The 27256-nt window shown below is 37.9% G+C and overlaps 1 protein-coding gene across 2 annotated transcripts in view; it reads left to right on the forward strand.

Annotated features, from left to right (window-relative positions):
• The window catches only part of LOC149550584 (chlorophyll synthase, chloroplastic-like), a 100078-nt gene that overhangs the window by 63745 nt on the left and 9077 nt on the right, over window positions 1-27256 (forward strand). Inside the window, exon 13 of one of the 2 annotated variants that reach the window (XM_089793571.1) lies at window positions 19224-19300. The exons of the other annotated variant lie outside the window; for it this stretch is intronic. Coding sequence (XP_089649697.1) covers window positions 19224-19300 — 77 coding nt within the window. The remainder of the gene's footprint in view (window positions 1-19223; window positions 19301-27256) is intronic. 2 annotated transcript variants of the gene reach the window in all.

The raw sequence follows: 27256 nt of genomic DNA on the forward strand, positions 1-27256 counted from the left end.
TAGTAATGTTCTGATGTAAGTCCTCATAAGGGCCACCTCTCTCCATACTGTGTATAGCATAGGACGTGGAGGCTGACAGGAAATAGAAAATTGTGATAAAGATGTCTTTGTAAAGTGATGTCATATGATCGATACAAATCCACACAAATTTGGCCGAGCTATTAGAATGAACCAAAGTAACAAAAATTTGAATCGTCAAGGCCGAATCGAATTGTGAATCGGCCATGAATCAAAATCGAATTGGCCACGAATTGGCAAATTAAAAAATCTCTTGAAAATAGATATTAGCAATTTAAAACTTATTTCATGCACCCTTTATTGAATATAACTTAAACACATTATAACATCATCAAATAGAAGATAACATACATAAACATGGAACATACATGATAAATCCATCACATACGTAACTATGTTACACGTAAAATGTAAATTGTAGCTGAAGCAAATAGAAATCATAGGATCATAATGAGTCAAATCATAGAATGTATGTAAGATGAAGATCCAGAAGACATCAAAATCATAAATGTATGTAAGATGAAGAATCAAGATCCATGAAACATATCTCTATCAGTATCTGTAAATGTATGTCTATTAGTATTTGTAAACGTATCCTTTTTTGGTGCTCTTCCTTCTTGTTGGTTGCAAGCTTGTGGTTTTTCTCTTCTCTTCTCTGTCCCTTTTGCTCTCTTGTACTCATGCTAAACAATTAGAAGGCCCTTTAGGGTTAAAACAAAGAAGAAAGGCAAATTTTTTTTTAAAAATGTGTTTTTATTAAAATTTGACTTGACTTGCTCCCTACTTGCGCGACCAATTTTTCATGATTCATAGAGGTGATTCATGCGATTCATGCCATGAAATCACTAAACTGATTCACGGATTCCAAAAAAATCGAAACCATGAATTGAATTGCCAAACTGGTGATTCAAGCAATTTCATGGCGATTCTCGATACTAATGAACCATAGAAGTTACGCTATAGAGACAGTCTCTGACCAAACAAGCAACACTACTCGACCCTTTGACCTTGCTAGGCAACCTGACCTCGTCTCTATAAACAAACAACCACTGGTAACTGTTGGTGCCTGGAAGAGGATGGATAGGGCTCTCATGAGTCTCCATAACAAAAAAAATGTCAGCAAAACTGTAATGTCCCCTTTTTTAGTAGCTTCCTGCAGTTGGCGAGGTTAGTTCACCATCGCGGCCCACATGAGCTGGTAGTAGGATTTGAGGGTCTCAGTTATGTTGTTATAGGCTTTCCAACAACTTATGGTGTGTTTTGGCTCCATTTGAGGGACTTACTATTTCTAGTGTGTCAAACTGTTTGTTCCGACGAGCTCAGTTGAGTAAGAGGAGTCGGGTGATGCTCTCGGTTTTTATTTTGGAATTTCGGTTTGGACTCCAAGCATTTTGGAGAAAGCATCTATTTATAATAAGTCACCCAGTCAAGTTCATTCACCATCTTTCATCATTAGGATCACTGTGGTGTTGTCAGATTTCAAATTTGATGCTTCTTCAGTTGTTTTCGCAAGACGGGTGAATTATTATTATTCATCTAAATACGCTGAGGTTGCTATTTTTGTTGGTGTTGTTTGTTGGTCACCTCAGTATTGTAGCTCGTTAGAACCGGGACAAAAAGTTTTAAATCATGGGAACAAGAAACAGTGGCCTTGTGTGTCAAAATTTTAAGTTATGGTGGAAAAAGTCATTTTCTGGAGCCAAAAGTAATTAATAAATTATATTAATGACACTTAACATATTCTAATGTTGTGTAGAGTAAGCTTCTTAAGTGGAGTTCTTTTGGGAAAGTGGTGCCATTTGGAGATTATAAATATGAGGACATTTGATGAGAAAAGCATCCAACTGAATATTTTCTTTTGTTGCCTACGAAGAGTTTCTGAATTTGCCGATTTGTTTGCCCTTGCTGAAGTATAAGGGTTTGGAATTAAAAAGTGCCTGGTAATTCACAACTAAGGTATTGTGAATTAATTCTAAGAATTGTCTTAATTAAATTATAGTATTTCTTGACTATTATGTATTGTACTTGGGAATTTCATTGTGGCTGGAGAATTTGTGATTTGGAATGCCATTATTGTCTATTGTTTGGCATGGTTATAAGAGGAATGTATTGTGACTGTCGTCCTTGTATTTGGCAGAGATTTCAGACTTTGTGGAAGGCTGCAATCAATTATTGGAGGGCAGCGATCAGGTTTTAGAGCACTTGTGATTATAAGCAAGGAGCACCGCGAGTAAATTGGATTATTTTTTGAGAGATATGATTCATATTTCATCTGTTAGAAGTCAACTTCTAGGTTCATTATTGCATGCTTGTAAATTTCCAGAAGTAAATTTTTTTTAGATTGGATATTAGTAGCATTACCATGAATTATAGAATTACTTCTAAATTGTTTAGTGGTGTTCATTTGTCCAAATTGATAAAGATTTAATCAATTAAAATTGTGAGCAGCTGGCTGTGAATTTAAAGCATTATTTATTGAGTGATAATAATTTGCTTGCCAAATATTTGACAAAATATCAAATAGTTGATTATCAAAAGCAAATTGATGTTTGCTAAGGATATAGCCGGATAGGGGTTTTTACAAAAACCCATAGCATCTTGAAAGAGACCCGACAAGGACCATAAAGTACCATTGTCATTCTAGCAACTAACACACATGAGACCATTGTGAGGCTCTCGCATGGCTAACTTCTACTGAGACTATCATTTGGACTTGGAAACCAGCCTCGATTCCCATCCAGAAGGGGAGGAATCCTGAATAATAGCTCTGAGGTTATTGATAACAACCCACTTCCCGATGCATCTGGCCTCCACAACAAGCTCTGTGGAGTGTTTCAACTTTGCCACTTGTGATTTTATGAGATCCTCATCAAGATAAATTTGAGTGGGAAGAGAGAAAAGCTTCCTCCTCACCCTAAGAACTTGAAGATGGTCAGCCAACGAAAGGAACCTAAGAAAGAGGGTGTCATCATGTTTAACTAAGGCCCTGTTAAATGTAATGTTTGTAATGCCTTGTTGATTGATGAAGAAAGAGTGACCTGCTCAAATAGGATCGACGAAAGAGGGAGGAAGGCTCCAAACACTTAGATTGAGCCAATGGACTTGCCTAATACACTTATCTACTAAACTAGCCTAAAAAAGCTCTTTACACCAAAAAGGGGTGTGAAGTTGGTGTTGCTTCAAATGGAGGCCCAAGATTTGAGTTGTTGTTCCGTTTCTGTCATTAGAGAAGTCTACTTGCAATCAAGTTCAACATGTTTGCCCTTGATATTACAGATTTCATGGACCTATTCTTTATTGGGGCTAACTTTTTTTTAAAGGTTTGTTGTTTCAATGCTAAGAATTTAAGAAAAACCCTTAATATGCAGTGTTAGTGTGAACATTTTGTTTCATGTTTAGCATAGTCACAGAAAGGGAATGCATGGTATCTCGTAGGCATTGGTTGTCAGTTTCCAACTTAGACATTTGGCCAATTAGCCTCTGGTCTATGATAGTTGTGGGCAGTGTTGGAGTTTCAATATCCATTCTAGTCATTAGAAACTAGACCAACATTGTAGAAAACCTAGGAAGCCGACAAAGGAAGCCTAGAACCCCTAGCAATAGGTAGGAACACACCCATACAATAGTGCTAATAGAAGAGAGAAAGCACGAAGCACTTGTAGAGAAAACGCGCCTAGAGTAGGTGGAAATAACCTCAAAAAATGCAGAAGTTTATGAAGAAGCCACAATGGCAAGAGGCAACAAATCAACCTAGAATGATAGGCAATGACTAAAGACTGGCTGTGGGAAGCTGTAGTTGAGATAGAAGTTGCAAAAACAATAGACAAAGATGATGCGGGGACAAACACAAACCCAGACCAAGAGCGATAACATGCATGTGAAGGATCATTGTATATAATTTGTTCCTGAAGGATAGGAACACACACTTTTTCTTTCTTCTCGTCCACCACCATATCAACCAAAATTGGGAACTCATTAGATAAGTGGATTGGATCTTCTTTACGTCATTCTTAGTCTATAGAGAGGTTTGTTGTTGTATAACCTTCTCAATAGCCTTTTGGAGAAGCTCCTTTGTATACTTTAGATGAGACAACTCTCCCTCCATGAAGAAGGGATGATAATCAAATGAGAGGACCAAGTCCTCTCCCTTCTTTTTAGTTTCTCGTATGGCGACATATTGCTGCAACTCATAATTTCCAAATGTACACCATGGCAGTAGCCTTGACTCAATCTCCTTTGGTGGAGGGTTCACATCAATGGGCTAAGGGGCCTTGATGTTTGGATTGTCAACTTGGGGAGGCTCACTCTTTTTGAAGTTGACAAACTTGCTTTTGAGTGGTTCTTCTTCAGATGGTGGACGTAGCGATGTGTGGGCGAGTGGGTCTCAGACTTCTGTAGATTCTTGCACTGGAGGGGGCTTTGTCGATCTGAAGTTGGTAAATTTATGGCTACGAGCCTCTTGTGCTTCAGATGCTTGCATCTAAGAAAGCTTAAGCATCGTCTTCTCCTTTGCTTCAACAATTGTTTTTGCAAGTTTCTCCTCACATTGCCTTTGTGGTGCCTCCCACTCAAGAGAGTGAAAGTGGGTTTGATAAACAGGCTCTTGTTGCTGATGAGGATAATCCTGATAAATATGGTCTTTGCCATGTTGTACTTGTTGATCTACCCATTGCTGCATATCTTACTCCTACTGCCTTGCAATTTAATCTACCTTCATGTCTAGGTCTTGAAATGCTAGAATTCTTTGTTGAAACTTCATGTTAATTTGTCTTTGGAAGTCCAATATCATGGGTAAAGTTCAACATTTTAAGATGTTGGAATCAGAGGAGTGGTGGTGGGAGGATAGTAAGTGTATTTGATATGCTGGCCATATGATGTTCTGAAGGAATTTGGGCCATAAATGGGCTGAGGCTGAGGTTGATATTAGTGGTAAGAGGGCTGATAGGGAGCATTTCATGATATGTAGGGGAATAATATACATTTCTATAAAAGGAGTCCATTAGGCATTCAAATAAACTACTATTTCATAGAAAACTCGTAAAAAAATGACAGGTCAGAAATGATCTTTACATATATTAACACCTAGACTACTTGAAACCAATAGATTTTGCACGCAAAGTCACCATGGTGTTTGACAAAATGCCTACGAAGGCTGATGACACTGAGAAAACCATCCAAATTCGTAGTGAATGGAATTCATATTGGCTAACTAGTGGACTTATGGAATGAATTTGAATCTTTGTCCCACCTGCTATGCCAAAACTTTTATAACTAAAGTTTGCACTCGTGCTTGAGGTATGCTTTGTGAAACATTGAATCAATCTCAAACTGTGGGACATTGCGCATGTGAGGTTGAACCTTCAAAAAAGGTTGACTTCCAATCAGTGTACACCTATTCTACCTAAACTATTAATTTGTAGGGAAAAGTGGAAGAGAGAATGCAAAAATGTATAAAGGAGGTGAAGCATCAAATTGAAACATGGTTTCTCCCTGCCAACAGTTACACATTACACTAACAAAGCACCCAGACATACAAAAGTCTCACTCTGATCCATTTCACAATGTCTCATTTGCAGGTTAGAACTAATGATATTTTATGAGAAAAGATACATTCACTCTACATCATTCATGATCAGATATGACAAATGCATACAAACCTGAAATACAGAAAAGCAACACCCAATACGAGGCAAGATACATGCACAAGGTAGCTGAATGGGAGAAAAAGGTTAAAAATTGGATTTTCATTCATGTAAGGCAAAGGCATTTTCACAAGTGCATAAATTAGCTACTACAAAAGAACAAAGGAGAACAACCTAGGAAATATGTACAAGAATTGCCTTACAGATTTGTAATGTCCCCATTTTTGTAAGCATCAAAGTTTGAGAAATTATCCTATTATTATGATCCTCATAGGTTAATTATTGTGTGTAGAGGATCTTCTGATGTAGAGGATGTTGTCAGTAAATTCTATATTGTAGCTGACGGGTAGAATTATATTTGAAAGGGCGTGTGACGGTTGAGTCACCCCTTTGGGAAAGTATGTGTACACCGTCCGGAACGAAGTTTGGAACATCATCAGAATCATCATAATCATATTGTAAGCATTGGAGTGCGTATTGCGTATATGAATAAAGTATCTGTTTTGTGTTATATCTTACTGTACTACATGCGATAAGTATCCTTTTACCTTGTACAGTAAACATTTGGTGTCATTGCTAATCAAACTTGGAATGAAGGAAGTGTTATGAAGATTAATGCCAAATCTGCTTAACAAGGATAGGAATAAGATAAAAGATAAGGATGAGATACATACAACACAAGAAGTTTTAATTTTAACACAACAGGCGCAGTGCAGACAGAAGCTACAACTTACCGATGGACACCGAGGGGGTGAAAGAGCACAAATGGAGGGAGTGCATTCACCTAACAGATCAAGGAGTGCCAAGGAATTGCTAGAAGAGACTTGATAGTGATTGAATTTGGTGGAAGAGACAAGGGAGGAGTTCCTTAACTTGTATAAGCTGAGGGTAGAGAATCCAAACAGAAGGGAAGTAACTCGCACAGTTTGAAGTGGCGAAAGAGCACGAGCGTGGAGTGAACTCTTCATTCTTGATACACTTGATGAACAGATATAGGTAGAAAATCGAACAACTTTGCTTAAGGAAGATCTTTTCTCACCAGGTAACGCGATTGTTGGAAGTAGGGTAGTTGTCCAAAGCAGCGCGGTTGTGTAGAACAACGCGGATGTTCAGAACAACGTGGGTGCGCAACAAGCACCACTGCTTCAGAAGAAAGTAGTAATGGCAGGACCAAAGGAAAAATTGTCGAAGTTCAATGATAATAGGACGACAGATTCAATCAGACATTGCAAAAACATGCGAAACAATATGGACGGCAAATGGTGTAACAAACCAGGATGACTGGGTCCGACAGTTTGCGGCAACCCTGCAAGGTGCAGCGATTGATTGGTTTGCGGATGTCGATCCTAAGAAGCTAACTACATGGCCGAATGTTAAGAAAGAATTCATAGCAGAGTTTTGACTGCTAAGGGACGATAACAAAATTGTAGCAGAAATATACAGTACAAAGTAGGGAAAGAATAAAATGATTAGTGTATATGCAAGAAGGCTGAAAGAGTTGGTGGGGAAGATGGAGAGTCCACTGGCTGACCGATTAAAGAAACGATGGATTGTTGAAGGGCTACAACCGATACTAAAGAAGACAATGAAGATTGTACCTCCAACATTGTACACAGATGTGTATAATCAGACGATGGATCTGGAGAGTGAGCAGAAGACGAGCAAAAAGAAGAAGCACAAATCATCGGACTCAGACGATTCATCTTCCGAAAGTAGCAGCAGTGACGAAGAATCGAGTAAGAAAGTTCAAGTGTTGCAAAAAGATATGTTATGGATGATGAAGGAATTTAAAAATCTTAAACAATTTTGTGATATTTGCCAGATTGCGGGACATTCTACCAAGGAATGCTTATTCAATATGAAGACGAATGGACACTAGCAAGTGTTATTGACATAGGAAGTATCCACTTCAGGAGCAAGAACGAACACGAACGACGACACAACCTCAGGAGGATACTGTAACAATAAATGGCACAGACGAGGCAATAACAATAATGATAATAACAATGATGGAGGCTGAAGTCAGATATAGTACGACTTGAGTGGACGGTCAATGATACAATGTCGTGCGTGCAACCTTTGGGGGCACTTTGCTAGAGACTGTACTACGAAGGAAATGCCACAACTGTTATGCAGATGGTGTGGTCTGGGAGACCACAAGGATTCGAAATGCCTGAAGCAAGGGGTGAACCTATTAAGCATCGAAACATGTGATGAGAAGATACTAGCCATCACTAGCGAACAAGCAATGAAGGCAATGTACCCAGATGAAAAGGAAGAAAAGAAGAGGTTGCAGCAAGCATGAACGAAATTGGTAAAACAAATGGAAATGGAGAAATTACAAGCAAAAGACATTGCCGACACCTCGAAGAGAAACTTGGCAAAGCAAAACATGATTAGAAAGGTAATGCAATTGGAAGTTCCTATAAAATTATATGACCTTCTTACAATGTCTTAGTTGCGGACGACGATACTGAACATGACACCACTCCCAAAAGCAACGAAAGAGACATGAAAGGATAGTAGTGGAGCAACTGCAGTAGACCCAATGCTACTGGCACTCACAATGGGAAGACATCTGATTGTAGTAGAAATGGGTATCTTGGGAACATTACTCACAGACACAATCATCGATGGAGGATCAGGAGTAAATGTACTACTAGAGGATATATGGAGAAAGTTGGGACAACCTATGTTGCAGCCATCTACATTTCAATTACTCACTATAGATCAACATGGGATTAAGCCTTTAGGGACCCTGATGGCGCAACCTGTAATGGTTGGGCCACAACCATTCCTATTGGATTTCGTGGTCATCCCTTTAAAAAGAAAAGGGTAGACACCATCCTTGGACGGGGTTGGCTGGTACAAGTGAAGGTGAAACATGATTGGGAATGAAATACCTTATCCATGGAACGTAGAGGCCAAAGATTTGTAATCGACTTACACACATAGATGATAGGTGAGGAGGCAGTGTCGTCGAATTTTGAAGGTGAAGGTGGAGGGGACAATGAGGGGAAGAAGAGAATGGAAAATAATGAAGAGGGAGTATTGAAACTAGGAGGGTCTAATGATGATGTCTTGGGCTCAGTGAACCGCCTACTCCATTGGCAAATGGAGGACTACGAGCTCTTTTCGAGCTGTAATATGTGAAGGGTCGACGAAGGTAATGAAGGAGAGGAAAATGAATGTTTGAAGGAATACATAGAAGTGAAAGAAGGAAAGACGGTTACAATTGAAGCCTAAGGAAAGAACATACAGTACGACTAGTACAAGAGAAAGAACATACCACATGAACCTAGCAAAAGGGAAGATTCCACCATATGGTACACGGTGAACGGACTGCGTGGAAAGAAAAGGTTACGTCGCAGCACGGATTTAGTAGAAAGGTGCTGATAACAAGGAAAACACATCGTACGGTTTGCACAAGAAACAAAAACGAAGGGCTTAATAAAAATTTCAGTAGTACGAAGCGAAGGTCCTAGAATCAAGAATACAGTTAATGACGGCAAGGAGTGGTAGCCTACAGAATTCACGGTACTAAGTTTAAGGATCATGATCGAAAACAAGCTTGGAAATATGAAAAGTTCTGAGGGAGAGATTGTATAATTTAAATAAACTTGATGAGCGATGACTGTAGGCACAATGGGCCACGAAGGTTACACATAACAGGCATAAGGCATGGCATGACAAGCATTTAAAATTGAACAAATTTCAACTAGGCCAACTAGTGTTGAGATATAATGGGTGCAACGAGATCAGACTAGGCAAATTTAAAGTGAAATGGGTCGGGCCATATAAAATCCGTGAAGTGGGCGATAATGGAGCAATAAAATTATGAATGTTCAATGGGAAGGAAGTGCCCAATGCAGTGAATGGGTTGAAACTGAAAGTCTACCCTGAAAGAAATAACACCTCTGCAGACAAACAACTCAGAGAGAATATAAATAATAGATAAGTAATGTATATATGTAAAATAAATGTAAATAACGTAAAAGAAAAGAGAAATTATAATATTGGAGATTGAGAAATTATAATATGTATTGGAGCAAATAAGTTGAAGATTATATAAATACACCGTATGGTCAAGGTGAATATGTATGAGGAAAGTACTATACCGTATGGTCTTGCTAAAACATGTGAACAAAATTCAACAGGAGATTTAAAGATACTGTATGGCCATACAGTAGGGAAACAGATAATTAGCATTGGATACCATATAGTATGGTGAATAGTTAAATAAAAGATGATCGTACAACCAACACTTGAAGGAAAGCTCACGGTATGAACACTTGGAGGAAAGGGTCGTCTGTACAGTTGTATGGTATAGAAGGAAGCATTTTGAGAAGCACACAAACAAGAAGTAGAGAGCCTACCATATGGGAAAATTGGAATGGAGATCACTGTATGGAAAGGAAGCATATATTGAGTCCATATGGCCAGTAGAGAGTAGAAGTTCACTGTATAGAAGCGATTGGAAGGGAAAGATCACCATACACCGTACGGTAGACACAGAGGTTGCAAAGAACTGTGGATACCGTATGGCTAGGGGCAATCAGAGGAAAGCACCGTATGGTTACAAGGAAGGCATGAAAAGATAGAGAAGCATCACCGTATGTAACAAACAGGATAAGTGGAATCTTGTACGGAATACACAAGGATTCATAAGAAGTGTTGTACGGACTGGAGGCCAAAAAATACTAAGCATCGTACAACCAAGGATTGCTACCAAACAGAGAACAAAAAGCCACTGTACAAACAACTTTGGAAAGAAGAAGCCGACTGTACGGCCGTACGACATAAGAAAGACATTACTGTACGGGTAGTCAAAGTGATCGCCGTATGGTAGAGGTGGAATACCGTATAGACTTGCCTATTTAGAACATACGAACGAGAGAGTGTCGTACACCGTACAACAGCCATAGAGAAGTTGTAAAATAGATACAAGAGACGATTGCCATACGGACACAAAAGAAGGGTGCTAGGAGGTTTAAAAAAAAAATGACGACGACAAATCAAAACAGTTCACAATGAATAACATATGGTACTGAAGGGAAAGACATAAATAGGTAGTGAAGAAAACATAAGCAGTTGACAGAAAGAGTATGGGTTCAGAAGAAAATCACAAAAATGGTGTGTTCCATGGACTTCTGTGAGGGTTTGAGGGTACTAATTTAATCTTGGCTGTGGGAGGGTCTTGTCTTGTTCGCGATTCAATATGTTCTAGTTTGGTCTTTGTTTGACTCAGATTGGATTTTGTTTGGGCTTAGTTTCATGGACTCGCTATTTATGGCAAGTCGGGTGATGATTGAGAGGGACCCTTTCTATTTTAGGAAAGTGCATTTGGTTACATGAGGAAATAATAGGTGACTCCTGTTTTAGACGACATATTTAAAGGATAAGTATATTGGGAGTTATTATTATTTTAGTGGCCAAATTATTATTAAATTTTTAATGAGGCTTTATTATTATTGAAGCACCTTATGATATTTCATGTTATAATTTGTTGTTGTGAAGTTGAAGCCTCTTAAGTGAAAAGCGTCTTCATGAAGTATCTTTTGCTTGGGCAGCAACTATCTTTGCTTGCATAGCTCTATCTAACCAATATTTATTCAACCTCTGACAATGTTTTATATCATCTACCCCAAAGTACACAAAATCAGGCTTATGATGACTTGTACCATTCCCATCATCATGTCCCATGCTTGCACCATGTGTACTCTCAAATATAGAATACAAATCATTGTTCTCTTTTTGACCAAAGGATGCCACATCTTGAGGTAACGAAATTGTGTCATTGCTGTTATGAACTTCAGAATTATTATGATGTGTTCTAGTTATATTTTTGACCCCTTTAAGTGTATTATCATAGAAAGCCTCATGACCACCACTTGCATATGAGCCTTCATGACTATTCCCAAGTGAAAGAGTTACCATATTACAAGGAGGATGTAAGCTATCGCTGCCCCAAATCAGAGTTGTGGGAGCCTCCTCCATGCTTCCATTCCAATCATCAAACAACACCCCATCTTGATTCTTCACATGCTTAGATATAAGTGGCTCAAAGAAGTCTTCAACTTGGCTTCTATGAGATTCAAAATCAGACTGCCTGCATACTAAACTTGTCATCCCATTCTTAAGTTGAATACCATCATCAACATCATTACCTCCATTTGAAATAAATGTTGCCTGATGATTTAAACTGTTGTTGCAAATTTCAGAATAGGCCTCACACCTTGGTGTCACATTTCCAACATCTCTAATGGTTTGGCCCCTGATTGTAATCTCTTCCAATTTGTGACTAATGGCTTCTTTATTATCATTTAATATTTCTCTCTTTTTGCTGCTGAAAGGAGCTTGTAGATACCCAGTTATCATCTGCTTCATGTACACCCATAAATTCTGTAAAGGAAAGGAGGTTGCATATCTCCTCAGGAAGAGAACAATACTGATGGTAGTTGCTCATAACTGCAACATTGAATGTCTTGGCAAGAGGCATCTTACTTGTGCTTGTTAACGAAGATGAAACCTTAGAGCATCCATTTTTATTTCTAACCATTGTATTGGCCTGTAATTGAACAGATTTCTTTTCCAACAGGCTGGCAGGTTCTAGGCTCTGATACCATTGAAAGATCCTTGATGGATCTGTTCTGCTGATCTACTGTAATTTTATATTTTTAAATTTGTTTTCCCTATTTATTAAAATTTTCTTGTAGAGCTAGACAAAAGTTGATTGTTTTATATTTTTGATGATTTTTCAATAAGTAATAATAGAAGTACAATAACATGAACCAGTTCTGAGAATGTATTCCAAATACATTTAGAGCAAAGTCGCTTCAAGCAGATTTTTTTGAATATACGCCTAATATGTAACCAGATGAAGATTTACAATAATATCCAAATGATTACAACTAAGAATAAAGCCAACCTGAAGGCGTGAAGGTGAAATATGAGCCCAAAAGGAAGCTACGGCCAGAATCCAACTCTCAAATGCTGTACGTGGAAAACTAGATGGCTGCCAGGCGCGGCCGTACAACTGCAAAGTGCCCACACATGGGTAAAATACCCAAACCCCAACTAAAACTCTGACTCAATACTGCATTCCCCAGAAGAAACAATGCACAATCTCCAAGATGCTTCTGACTGCAAGAATCTAGACCACTGTTTTGGGGCTACTTCCCAAATAGGCAAAGCAAGTGGGTTTGGCGTCCCAAATGTGGAAAGCTCAATCAGAGCCCAAAACACAAATCCAAGATGTAATATGTCAATAATGCCTTCGAACTTTGTCTTTACCTCCTTATAACCCACCAAACTTAGCTCGAACCCTAAAAGTGTCCCCATGTGGCGTTAAGGTATAAAATAATATATTTCTCATTTTTAAAGTGGTCAAGTATCCAGAAAATGACCTTTTTCCCAATAGAAAGAAATCTGTTCTCCGAAATGCTTCGAGTCAAAAGAGAAATATTTAAAAAAGTTCAAGACCTTTCCAACAAGCTATTACACCAAGGGATATTCACCCAGATGATGGCTATGACTTATCCTTATTTAAATTATTGAAACGCTAACTTAGGAGAATATTTAAATATATTAAAATATTTCCCAAGTAGTAAACTGATAGCCAAAACACCTCTACAAGCTGAAACTGAACTCGTCACCTCCTGTGATTGATTCCGGATAATCTAAAATAACTGACAGTCTCATCCCTCAAAATTAGGGATACTCTTAAAAAGTAGGAACGTCTCTAAATCTCCCGAAACTGAAACCATAGAATGATCTCGTAGAGACTCAAGACTATAACCCATCTCCACCTCCTAAAATGTAGGAAACTCCTCCTACAATTAAGGAACTACTCTCAACTACCCTCCTATTGTCTGAAACTCTAGATCCGAACACTGTATACCCTGACTGAGTCTCTAAACACCACTACCAACCTACGAGACTCCCTGATAGGCTAATTCTATCGTCTTTGATGTCCACTCTAGAAAGGGGACATGACAAGGAGGCCCAGAGGATGGCAAGATGTCCCCTGTCTATTCTGGGTAGTAAGGGCCTTTCTCGTTAGAGATCGTGAGGGGATAAGATTTGGTCTGAGGTTGGGTGGTTAAGCCCTTGACAATGTTTCACCTCTTCATAAGTTGTCGGATGTGCGTTGAACAAAGATAAGCTGTGTATCCAATTGTTTATATCGGAACAGGTAACTTTACTTTTATGATTAATATGCAAGAAGGTAAGAAAAATTGAGTTATTTCATCGTTACACCTAGATGCAAGAGATAGATTCATGGATTGTTTTTCATTTATATAAATATCGAATATAAGTAAATTTCTAATCTTGAGTTACCGTCACAGTTAAGTAAATCGGAAGGAAAGGAATCTGAAACCCTAATCGATTGAGTGATAGCTGGAACCCTAAATGATACAACGGTATCAAAAGCTCTATTTGAATCAGTGGTATTAGAAGCTTTAATTGATTTAGTAAGATCGGAAGCCCTAAGTGATACAACGATATCAAAAGCCCTAAATGAAATGATGCCCTAATTGATACAGTGGTATGTGATGCCCTAATTTTAAATATAGTGATATTTAATTGTAATCATCATTTGATTTTGAGATAGCAATTTTTAGATGATAGTCGTCATGTGATTTTGTTATAGTGGTATTTGTGGATTAACCCGGGTGGTTGCAGAGGCATCCCTAGTTTTGATTTCGATGTCAGTTTTTGGGGTATGTGGTTTTCAATTTTTGTAGTAATTTCATTTCATGGTGTTTCAAGTTTTTAGTTAAGAAATTTTGTCTAACTAATTTTAATGGTAAATCTTATTCACATGAACAAGAATGATATAACTGTCTTCCTATGAACCGAAGTCATAACTGTATTTTTTTTGAGTATGTTAATTGTTCTTTAAGACCCGAGAAGCCGGGATGTTACATATGGTATCATAGTGCTGGGTTCAATGCTGAAACCTTGGGTCCAACATTGTTTTTGAAAAACTGAAAATGCAATGTTGATAAAGATTTAATTTGCATAGCTGGATATTGCAATCAAAATTGCAAAATCACACTGGAAAACCATTCAGAATAGCTGGGAAGGCTGAAATGATATAAAGTGGACAAATGTATAAATTGTTATATCATAAAGAAGAAACCTAATTAAGAAGATAAAAATGATTGGCAAGTTGAGTGGTGGAGATTGGGTTTACGACCCCAACTTTGAAATCCTTGGCTAGGGTAGATATGGGTAGATGTGCCGAATATAAGATCTTTTTTGTGTCCATACGCTTTAGTTATTTTGGAGAATAACTATTGGGACACTCAAACCACCTAATTACTCTGATGGTCAGACAGATAAACATCTCGTGGGAGCCATTCTAAAAGGTTAGAATTGTGAGGGATGAGTATGATTCAAGGCCGAGGCTTGCGCAATCTAGAACAGTTTATATAATCTTGATAAAACGTTATCAAAATCCATAATGATGGCTAAATAAATTAATGGCAGAAATAAATTGTTACCTATTTGAACTTGAACTGAAGGAAAACGAAACTGTGAACCATGATCCTTTCTGATGTTGGTTAAACGACAAGATCATTATGTACTTTAGTATGGAGTAAAGACACTTGCATAATTAAGACTACTAATGCTTGTTTACAGATTTAAACTTTGACGAGATGGGCATGGAAGCCTAAATCATAGAAATGGAAAAGATAAACCTCTAGATTTTTGCTGATGAGTGATGAGCCACTCGATAAGAATCTTATGAATTGTTTCAGATGCTTATGAACTTGATTTGATGTATGATGATCTTGCATAGTATATCATGTTTTTACCCTTTGACACATTGCTATAAATGTATAATACACATGCGATGTTGACTTTACATATTGAGCTATTGTATATTGTTTTGGAGATATCCTATCATGAGATGATTATTCTAATGAAATGTTGGGCATGAAGGCCAAGGTTACAATGGAAAAACATGGATTCACTAACCTATTACAGGTGCTCTGTAAGTTTGCAAGGATGATCTATCCATTAATGAGGACCATATGCCAGATGGTATGTATGAGTGATTTAAATTATGATCAAGTTATGATCTAGAACTTGCTGGGTGAAGAATTTCAATTTTAAATACTTATCTTACTTAAATCATTGAACCCTGAAAATCCCAATATGAAATCGAACTAATGATATGGTGAGTGTCTACATGAGTATGATAGGAATATGAAATAGAATCAACTCAATCGATGCTAAGATGACCACCATTATGGTAAAGTGAACTCAGGTGAGTACGTGTTTAATTTTATGTTACCATCCAAGTATCTTTTTGGAAACTTTGAAGTAAAAATGGATCTTTGAGTTTCAATTATGTTTTTGATGATATCATGATGCTATATATATATATATATATATCTTGTATTTGGAATATTCTTTTAGTATCTAATTTGCAGAGATCATCGAGGATGATGAAACACAAAGGGGAATGGTACTTTACATTCCAATTTTAAAATACTCCTTTATAATGTTTGTTACAATTACAAGTTCATCGAGGATGATGAACCACAAGGGGAATGGTATATTACATCCCAAATTTTGACCTAGTTTGAAATATAGCCGTTGAGGTTCTCATGAAATCAGTTAGCAGTTTAATTTGTTATTATCTAGCGAAATGGTAAGATAGTCGTTATAATTTCAAGTGAAAGTATCAAGTTAATTGATCATTTATCACGAATTCATAGAATTGAGAAGATGGTTAACCGTTGTGATTATTTATGATTAAATAATTTATTATGATAATATGAATTTAATTATGAAGAAATTCTTTACAAGAAACATGTCGAAAGGGGAGGAAGCATTGTTAGAAAAGAATTAGGTAGGGCATCACCATCATTGGGCAGATGGGTAAAGGACCTAGCGATTTGAAACAGGATACAGATGTGGAACTGCATGATTTATTTAAATAATTAATTTAATTAAAATAATTGAGTCAAAATATAAAACTTATCTCAAACAATTTTAATTTATCTTTCATCATATTATTTTAATAATAATTTATATATGTGCATATAATATAAAAATGATTTGGCATTATTATAATTTAATAATAAAGTGATGTTCACATGTAAATATAAATATAAGATTATAATAATGTTCGAATTATAATAATATTTGAATTATTATAATTTTTAATTATAATCTTCCAATTCTATCCTTTCTTTTTAATATTTTTGCTTTTAATTGATTAACACTTGGCATGATTAATATCTGACAATTTGAATTGTCTTAATCTTTCCAACTTCTCTTCCAACCTTTTATTTTCTTTTCCTCTTTATTTCTCTCCTTTTTCAATTCGAATTTATGATGTATCTGAAGATTCTTCTTGATAACCGATGGTAGCCGAGTAGTCATGGCCAACTATTATAAAGAATATCATGAGTCGATTTGGGGGGACTCTTCTTCCTCTCTGCATTTTCTTTACTCTCCTCCCAACCTACTACATTTTAATATTGAGCCCTGTGAATATCATTTTGAGAATTTAACCATTCCTTGCTCTAAAATCCAGTTCATTTTCTGATTTCCTCTAAGTCCAACAGCGTTAGGATTTCCAAATAGAGCAATATACAGCCGACCGGCAGAAAGAGGAATCCGAGTTTGCATACAGGTCACGTGATTACTTTGAAGAAATCTGCATACAAGTCTTTGCTAGCGGATGAAACAACTATCCAACGAGAATTCTGGTAGAGGACAAGAGGGGCTATGCCAAACAAACCTCAAGCCATACTCAGGTCATGGTTTTGTGTTTCTTTATTTCTTTCTACCGGAGTTTAAACCCGACTGCAGCCGCCTTCACAGTGCTAGGATTTTGATTGATACACTATATGTATTCACAATCCTTCTTCTTTGAAGTTTAAGTCCGATTGTAGCCGGATATGCATTGCTAAGAATGTGAATAAGATATTACATGCATTTGTATGTCATAAGTTTTCTTACAGCCGACTATACTTTGTTTGGAATCAAATACTATGCTGTTAATCTCTTGTAATTCCATAGAGTCACCGGGATATTCTTAGTATTATCTCTGTGGAATGCAATATCATTTCAAATTCATATGGTAGCTGTAGCAATTTTATATGAATCATCATCAATACACATGTTATCACAATTTATCTGAACAAATTCAAATACTTGCAACACCAAGGGATTCACCGGCAGAGAAAGCCATGAAATGGTGAAGAGGTGAAGTTAATCTGTTAGAACGCGGAAAAGGATCTAGTTATGATTAATTTAATTAATTAAACATTCAAATTTGAAATCTTTTAAAGAACATAATTATGTAATCATAGAATGTCAAATGATGTATGTATGTAATCTTCTTGAATAATTGATAGGGTCGTCTACTCTAAGAATTCGGAATAACTATAAGAGTTGGAATCTCTATTTGACCCAAATGGGTATCCAGAAATAAAGACACATTAAACAAAAACTAACACTAAGCATATTTTTGGGTCATACAGGATTGCCCTTACACCACTGGATGCTCCTACATCACTATTCCTCCTTAAGACTGGGGTACCGGTTAATAAATGATGGCACATCTTTACGGTTTGTCTTCATAAATAAAATCTTGCAGCTAGCTATCTAGCTTTACTGGTTTCTGTAGCTTACTGCAGACAAGCTTAAAATAAGGTTAATCTTTTGGGCATTTAGTCTTCTTTCTCCCTAAGACAAATGTTGGATCTGATTGAGGCATAGTTTATGGTTTGGCTGATGCATAAAATTAAATTGCTGGCATAGAAATTGTTTTCTTGAAAACTCAAAACTTCAAATTTGTGTGCATTCCTTCATTGAAGACCGCATTTGAAACCAGCAGGCTAGCTAATAACAATGGATTAGACGTACTTGATATCTATCTCATGTGGTTTCATAAACTTATCTGATGGCATAATACACTCATCATGATATTCCTCAAGCAGAATTTTGCTCCTTCAAAATCCTCAGATATTATTTCTCTGCAAATTAAATGCAGTGCTATTTTGATATCTTTTTATTGTTTGGGGTAAATTTCCCCTGCAGCATTAAGATTGGATGCCAGGACTGAGGGCTACAGCTTCCATCATGTTCACCTGGGACTTGCACTCAGCTTTGTTCATTGTGGATATGCCATACCTTGCTGTACTTTGGATGCAATTTTTTAGTCAATATCATCTCCTAAAATGTTTCTTGGGATTTAAACCTTTTGCTTTACTAAGAAACCCCTGAGGCTTTTGTAAAGCTCATCCTATTTGACTGTATTAAGATAGCTGCATTAATTGGGTGTAATTTTGGGAGCGTTTAGGTTGCAACCAATATTTAGCAGCCTGCAACCAATATTCATGTCTACCATCTTAAATAGGCATCGAACTTTTCTTCTTATGTGTTATTTATATTTGTAGGTGTGGCTTAATGTTGTGAACCACTTAAAGGGAAATGCTTAATATTTAAAATGAAAGAAGATTTGAAAGTTGAGTGGGACTTTAAATTAGACATATGACAAGCATCTTCCACTACTTAGCATCCTTCTTGTTGCAGGTTATCTTTTTGCAACAGGGAAATTATATTATGGTCTCGCCCTTCTTGGTCTGGTCACTCCACAAGTTATTTTACAAGTAAGATCCTATGGCAATTACATTCAGAATAAATGTTGATCTTGTTTTCAGTACTTTTTATTAATTCAAACTAAATTTGTTTGATATGTGTTTGGCTGTGTATACCTTTGAAGTGGATGACAATGTGTATATCTTTGAAGCGTATCTCTATTGACATATACTATAAAATAGAGAGGCTCTTCAACACATTCAGTTGTGCATCTCATGAGATTAGAAGATATTGCTTAGATAATCTAGCTTTTTTGTAATCCCAAGAGTTTGCCAAGCAGATATTATCTGCTAGCATTGCAATATAGATTTGCTCATGCCCATATTATACCTTCTCGTAGTGATATAGATAGATGCATTAGCAGGTATGTAAAAGAGTCTTGAATCTTAAGTGTAAAGTAGCATCAGTGCCCAATGAAAAAGGTAAAAATGCAAAAAAGTTATTCTCAAGTTAGAATTAAATCACTTTTCAAATCTTTGTCTTGGAATGGTGCATCACCAAACTTGGATCTTTAGACTCTTAAAATTTAGTGTAAACAACCTAGTGGCTTCTAGAGTTATCCCTAGACACAGATATATGCACTATCTTGACTTCCAGTCATCTATCTTGAACCACAATAAGTTTGGTATCTGGTTTTACTCAAAGATCTCATATTGCTGTCAGTTTCTGTCTGGACTCTAAAATATCTTTAGCAATATCTTGGCAAGGCTATCCAAGAATATGCTAAAGGTGTAGTCTAGATCAATGATCCAAAAATTATGACCAAGCCACAACTGAGAGATCTTTTTATCTATTCTTTGTCATGGATTTCAATGAAAGCTTATTTTCATATGAAGGACGAGGTCTGTACAAGTGAAATTTAGTTGCTCCATAGGATGTTCTCTTTGTTGCACAATAGCCTTTGCTGTGCAGGAATGTTTTTGTGCCAATATAGATATATGCAATGGGTTTATAAGTGGAGGAAAGTTTCTCCAGGTGTCTTGGTGGTGATCCAAAATGTTGTTATGAGATTTGCAAAGACAAATAATCATTTTGTTTCTTGTTGTAGGGTGGTTTTGATGTTGGTAATGTGTTGGAGGTCATTTAAGGAAGCGTTGTATAATGCGCCCATTTTCATCCCTGTTAGTTGCAGTTTGGTCCTCTCAAAATGATCTTAGAAATGACTCCTTATGCCCAAGGTCGAGAATAAATAAGCTCAACTAACCGGCCATCTGGAGTTGGTTTGGTGAAAGCTGCATCGTGGGCAATCAGGGGCTCATTAAATACCCGAACTGTTATGAAGGTTAGGTGGATTTCAGCTGACAATCTGACAGTAAGGAGTTAACACAGTTGGTGAAGTCGAGGAATATTCAAGCTTTAGTTGAGTGAAAGTTAAGTATGGGCGCTTCGCAAGTTGGGTCAACCGGGTGTTTAGTAGGAGCAACATGGATGGCAACAAAGATTTAGGCAAAACGGGGGAATTTAATTTCCAAGGAGACCAAAAATTTCAATTTTTTGGGGTAATAATCTCTTTCTAAGTTGCTGGTTCAGATTCTGGTTCGGATGTGAGTTCAAAATTCGATCAGATTTTTTTGGGGTTAGGTTCGGGTTTGTTTTGGGTTCCTCCATACATGATTTTTATTTTTTTTAATATATATATGTAGAAATATGCTGCAGCAAATAATTTCATACACCACTATATGAAGTACGGGTGTGTTTTAGGGTTGGGTCAGTTGGACAATAAATCAGATTATATTTAAACCAAAAAAACACCTTTACAAAACAATAAAAACATTAAAAAGTCAAACTTTTTTGTTTGCATGCCCAAATTCGCAATCATTCCTCCTGGGCTCTTCCGTCAACTACAAAATTCGCTTGACATTCGCCCAAATTCGTCCAAGGTTCAAAAAAGAGAATCCACAGGGAATTCATCAAACAAATGATGAATTTGACAAGAACCAAGACCGACTTTGAATTATCTATGAATCGAATGTCGAATTTGCATTCTGAGGGGCGAATATGGTAACTTAGGTCTCTTTTATAGAGAGATAGATGATATGATATACAATATTAACCTATAATTTTAAATAGTTTACATTTGTGGCCCAACTTATGTGCTTATATTTTATGATGTTTGTCTTGATTTATTTCCTTGTTTCTAATTTTTTTATTTCTTGATTTGCGTTATTATGTATTTAGTATCTGATTCTCTATGCCTTATCCTACTTTTTCAGTCATAAACTTGCCTATGCATTTCATCTCCACATTTCATTTTCGTTAAAATTCCATCTTTCCCTCCCCTATATGTATCCCATTTTCTTTCATGTCTTGTCCTTTGTTTTCTGGTCATATCATGTACTCCCTTCGCCTCTTTTAAAGGCAATGCCTACGGTACGGTCCATCACTCTTCTCTTCTTGATAATGGATCACCTAGTGTGATCCAAAACGTTGACTGGTAGATACACAGTTGAATCCAAAAGCAATCGGATAAACACATCAACCAGACCTTTGAATTTGAGAATAAGACATGATTTTCTACTTGATTCTATACGCATTCAACATTGAAAACAAGTTGCATACCGCTGAAAATTTTTTATTGATATGCAAAGACATTCTACTTGCAAGCAAGAGCCCTCTGCAATAGCTCAATCTGTAAAGCAATGGCAATGCTATATCACAGGTAAGGAGATAATCATTCATTTTAATAACAAGCCTCTTCAGTTTCTTCATTCACAATTTTGATTGGAGAAAGCAAGGCATATGTAATTGACAACGTACTTGCAACAATCTCATTTGGTGATCAAGCACAAGAAGAGCAATGACAAGAAAGTAGCTGACCACCTGAGAAAACTTCCAGTTGTTTTTGCACAATGCTTGAGACCACAACATTCTGGGCTGTGCTTTGCAATGCTTTTCAAGTTTAGGTTTCAAAACCTCAGTTTGCCCCACTTTCTGAAGGACATAGATGAATTGTCTGAAAGACAAGTGTCACTACTAGCTTGGACGTGTGTGTCTTCTTGAGCACATCTTGTATAAAGCTCATCTAGAAGGCACATTACGTTAAATCAGTTGACCACTTTGGAGTTACTAAGACACCAGAAGCATCTAAAGAGCATTCTTTTGAGCACTTGTGCACAAAGTACGTCTTGTTTTCCTTGCAGCATGGTCAACTGAATGAACCTTAAATTGTGACTGTACATAAATCTTCCAGTTGTGTCCAAATTATGGAATCACTTACCATGGGTTTCTTATTTGGCCTATTGATGGGTAGACATTAGTACAACTATGTGTTTGTTGTTGTTGATCATTTCCCAAAGGTCACAATTGTGATAGCATAGATAAAAAGAACCAATACACTTGACACTGCAAGATCTTTCATCCAACATATTGTCAGATTGCCCACTCCACTGTATTTGATAAATAGCCAAGCAGGTTAGTCATTTCTGTGTGCTCTTTGGAACATTCTCTATAGATCTCTAGATAAATTGACAACAATCTATGCTTAGGTCAATTGGCAAACTAAAGCAGTAAACATCTTTCCAATGCATGTGAATGTATAATAGTTCTCTTCCCTACACATGAGATGACAAATGACCATACATTCAACATGCCCATATCAGGGATGGTGTAGGAGCATCTGAGGTGTAAGAGCAATCTTGCGTCACCCAAAAATATTGTGTAGTTTTTCAATAAGAGCTATTTTGGTTAGGGTTACTATTTTTGGAAAGTTTCCTATTTTAAAAAAGTTTTCATTTGAAGTCAGATTGTTCCAATTACTTCTATGAAGGTTCATTTTGGATATAGAAGCAGCTGGTAGAGTTTCATGGCAATATCAAGTCTGGTTTTGAAGATATTGAATTTTCTGTTCTTTTTTTGAGGGGGGGTGGGGGTGCGGGTGGCTGGGACAAAGTACAATGGGACAAAGTACAAACACTTTGAACTCAGTTTTGAAGGGCCTTAGACGTTCTGAAAGGGGATCAAACTTTGTCCGGGATGATGCTTTGCAAATTGATTTGTAGATCGAGAGGTTTCTAAAATGTGGCTATAATAGCCACTTGAATACATGGTTCACAAGTTATGACCTTCGGAGGTTGCACACTTTAGGAGCAAAAATAAAATCACTTCAAATACTCCAATGAGTGGCAAGACCCATTTCAGGTATATTCTGGGCATATTCCAAAGTAGGGAAAAATAATATAGAAGGTGGTCAACCTCAAAAAGGGGGGTTACAATTTCCAAAACCTTCTAGGGCAGTTAAATTTCCCAATATAAAGAAGACAAATAGGGGCTACCACAAGCAGTTCTGATCATGCATATGGTGGCTCTGACTTGTATATTATTGTAATGAAAATGTCCATGTGACTATAGTACGCTATTTTCTGAATATTGTAAAGTCATTTCAATTGAAGATAATAGAAGGCAAGTGTTTTTGTTCTTGTAATTATTTGGTTTTTGCAAACATTTTGTTTATTTCTCTGTTGTGTTATAAATTTGTATGTGTTTGGGTTAGTAAGGGGAGTACCTTTCATCAGATAGCTATTGTGCATGCCCTATTGCATGTCTTCGGTAAATATTGTGTTGTCGACGGGTTGATGTCGTCGGTAAATATTGTGTAGCCGATGGGTTGATGTTGTCAATAAATACTGTGTAGCCAACGGCCCTTTCGGGAAGGTTCTTCGGAAAGTATATATACACCCTTTGAGATCATTGTAATCATCATCATAAGCATAATGTAATGTATTTGGCATATGCGAATAATAAAATGAGTACTACTGTTACATGTTCTTGTTTTCATTGTCTGTATGCATTAATTCGTTTACCCCATATGGTAAACATTTGGTGCCGTTGCCCAATGGACCTGAAACGAGGGCAAAGGAATGAAGACTAATGCCAAATCAGCTTAAGATGGATAGAAATAAGATAAAGGGAAAAGATGGAATACGCACCGCACAAGAAAATTTAATTTTGGCACAACAAGCCGAGCGTAGACGGTTTTAGCAGATTGCCGACGGACACCAAAGCACCGATGAATTGTTGGAAGAGACTTGACAGCAGTTGGACTTGGTGGAAGAAGCAAGGGAGGAATTTCTGAACCTATATACGCCGAGGGAAGAGAATCCAGACGGAAGGGAATTAACTCACACGGCTCGGAGTGCTGAGGCAGCATGAGCGTGGAGTGAACTCTTCATCCACGATACACTTCCAAAACGGACAACTTCGCTCAAGGACGATCCTTCTTCACCAAAGAACGTAGTTGTTGATAAGACGACTGACTGAAACATCGCCGATGTTGGAGTGCAAACTGGCGGGATACAGAGCATTGATGTCAAAGTGCAAACTGTTGGGATACAGAGCGCCGGTGTCGGAGTACAAATTGTCGGGATATAGAGCGCCGGTGTTGGAGTGCAAACCGTTGGGATATAGAGCACCAGTGTCGGAGTACAAATTGTCGGGATACAGAGCGTCGGTGTCGGAGTGCGAACCGCCGAGATACAAAGTGCCGATGTTGGAGTGCAGAACAGTGCTGGTGTTGCAGTGCCGAACACTGCTAGGGGAGAAGTACTGAACAACGCCCGTACACAAAATCCAGTAATAATGGTAGGACCAAAGGAAAAGTTGCTGAAGTTTGATAGTGATGGAACGATCGATCCAATCAGACACTGTAAGACATTTGAAACAATTTGGACGGCAAATGGCGTAACTGACACAAATGAATGGGTGCAACAATTTCCAGCAACCCTAAGGGGTGTAACAGTTGATTGGTTTGCCAACACGGATCCCCGAAAATTAACTACATGGACGGACATTAAAAAGAAGTTTATCATCAAGTTTCAATTGCTGCGCGACAAAAATGAAATTGTAGCAAAAATCTACACCACAAAGCAAGGGAAAAATGAAACTGTCCGTGTATATGCTAGAAAGCTCAAAGAATTAATAAATAAAATGGAATGTAAGCCGACAGATGGGCTGGAAAAGCGATGGTTCATTGAGGGACTACGCCCGGAGTTAAGGAAGAAAATGAAGATTGTGTCGCCATCATCATACACTGAAGCATACAATCGGGCGATGGACTTAGAGAGTGAACAGAAAACGAAAAACAAGAAGAAAAGTAGCTCATCCGACTCAGATGACGTGTCTACGAAAGAAGATAGGAATGATGACGAAAAGGGCAGCAGAAAGGTCCAAGCCCTCCAGATGGATATGATCCGAATGATGAAGGAATTTAAAAATATGCAGAAAGAGATGAAGGGAAGTGAGCTATGGTGCACCGAATGCACGATGGAAGGTCACATGAAGGGATCCTGTCCAAAGAACTAGTTCTGTGAGATCTGCCAAGTTATGAGACATTCCATAAAATAATGCCCCTTCAATATGAAAACGAGAGGACCTCAACAAGTGCTCTTGACACAGGAGGCTTCTGCGTCCGGAGGGAGTGCAAACACCAGTAGTGATGGAGCCACTTCGGGTGGGTATAGAAACAATAGGAGAGGGCAAAATGCCAATACCAATAGCAATACCAACAATAACAATGGGAGCCACAGCCGAATCTAGGTACGATGCGAACGACCGCTCTATGGTTCAATGTCGAGCATGCAATTTGTGGGGCCACTTTGCACGAAATTGCATAAGAGCGAATACACCAAAGTTGTTATGCAAATGGTGCGGTCTGGGAGATCATGAAGATGCCAAGTGCCCGAAATTAGGAGTCAATTTGATCACCATAGGGACGAACGAGGAGGTTCTGGCAATCACACGGAAGCAAGCAAAACTATACCCCAACCCAACGAAAGAAAAGAAGAGATTGGAAGAAGTGCAGGTGCAAATTGAGAAAGCAATGTAGGCAAAGAAATCACAATGGAAGGACACTATTGGTACCTCAACAAGGAACTGCGCAGAACAAGACATCGTACAACAGATACTACAAACTGAAGTACCGGTCAAAATAAACGATCTGCTGCTCACAATGCCCCAACTTCGATCGGCACTCACAAACATTGCTCCATCTACCAAATCACTGGGAGAACATGGAAGGGACAAGGAAAGTGGAGCAAGTACAGAGGACTCGATGCTACTAGCCCTCACATCCGGATGACATCTGGCGGTTGTTGAGATGGGAATTTTGGGAACTATTTTGACAGACAATTGTGGACAGAGGGTCAGACGTGAATGTGTTACCAAAAGATACTTGGAAGAAGTTGGGACAACCGACATTGTGGCCACCTACCTTCCAATTACTGACGGCGGACCAACACGACATTAAACCTCTCAGCATCCTGATGGCACAACTAGGAACTATTGGAACATAGCCATTCCTACTCGATTTTGTCATCCTGTTGAAGAGAGGATATGACGCCATTTTGGGCCGTATATAGCTCGTGCAAGCAAAGGTCAAGCATGACTGGAAGAAGAATACACTATCACTAAAAAGCAAAGGGCGAAAATTCATTATTGATCTGCACACACAAATGGTGGGCGAGGAAGCTCTCTCATTTGATTCTGAAGACGAGGATGAAGGAAAGCAGTGAATGGAATTAGATCCAGAAAGAGTCCTACGGTTGGAAGGCGGATTGACGGACGATGATTTGGATTTGGTGAACGGATTATTTCACTGGCAGATGGAAGATTATGAACTATTCCGAAGTTGCAACATACTCATGATAGGGAAAGGACATAGCGGAGACGGATTTCCAAAAGAGTTCACGGAAATAAAAGGAGATGCATCGCTGGATGAAACACTTGCACATGTATTCGGTGAAGGGAAGCCGATCAAATATAATAAAGCCACAGTGCAAACCATGAATTTGGGAGATGAGGCCGGACCAAAAAACATATTGGTGGGGGATAACTGGGATCCAGTACTAAAAGTAGTGGCATTTAAAATATTCTTGGAATACAAAGATGTATTCTCTTGGACATATAAGAATTTGAAAGGAGTCCCGTCGGAGCTATGTTCACCGCATCCCGCTGGTCGAAGGTGCAGTGCCCGT

The sequence above is a fragment of the Cupressus sempervirens genome, chromosome 7 (assembly GCF_028749045.1).
Source record: "Cupressus sempervirens isolate cs-2001-9-10 chromosome 7, ASM2874904v1, whole genome shotgun sequence".
In the NCBI taxonomy this organism is placed as follows: domain Eukaryota; kingdom Viridiplantae; phylum Streptophyta; class Pinopsida; order Cupressales; family Cupressaceae; genus Cupressus; species Cupressus sempervirens.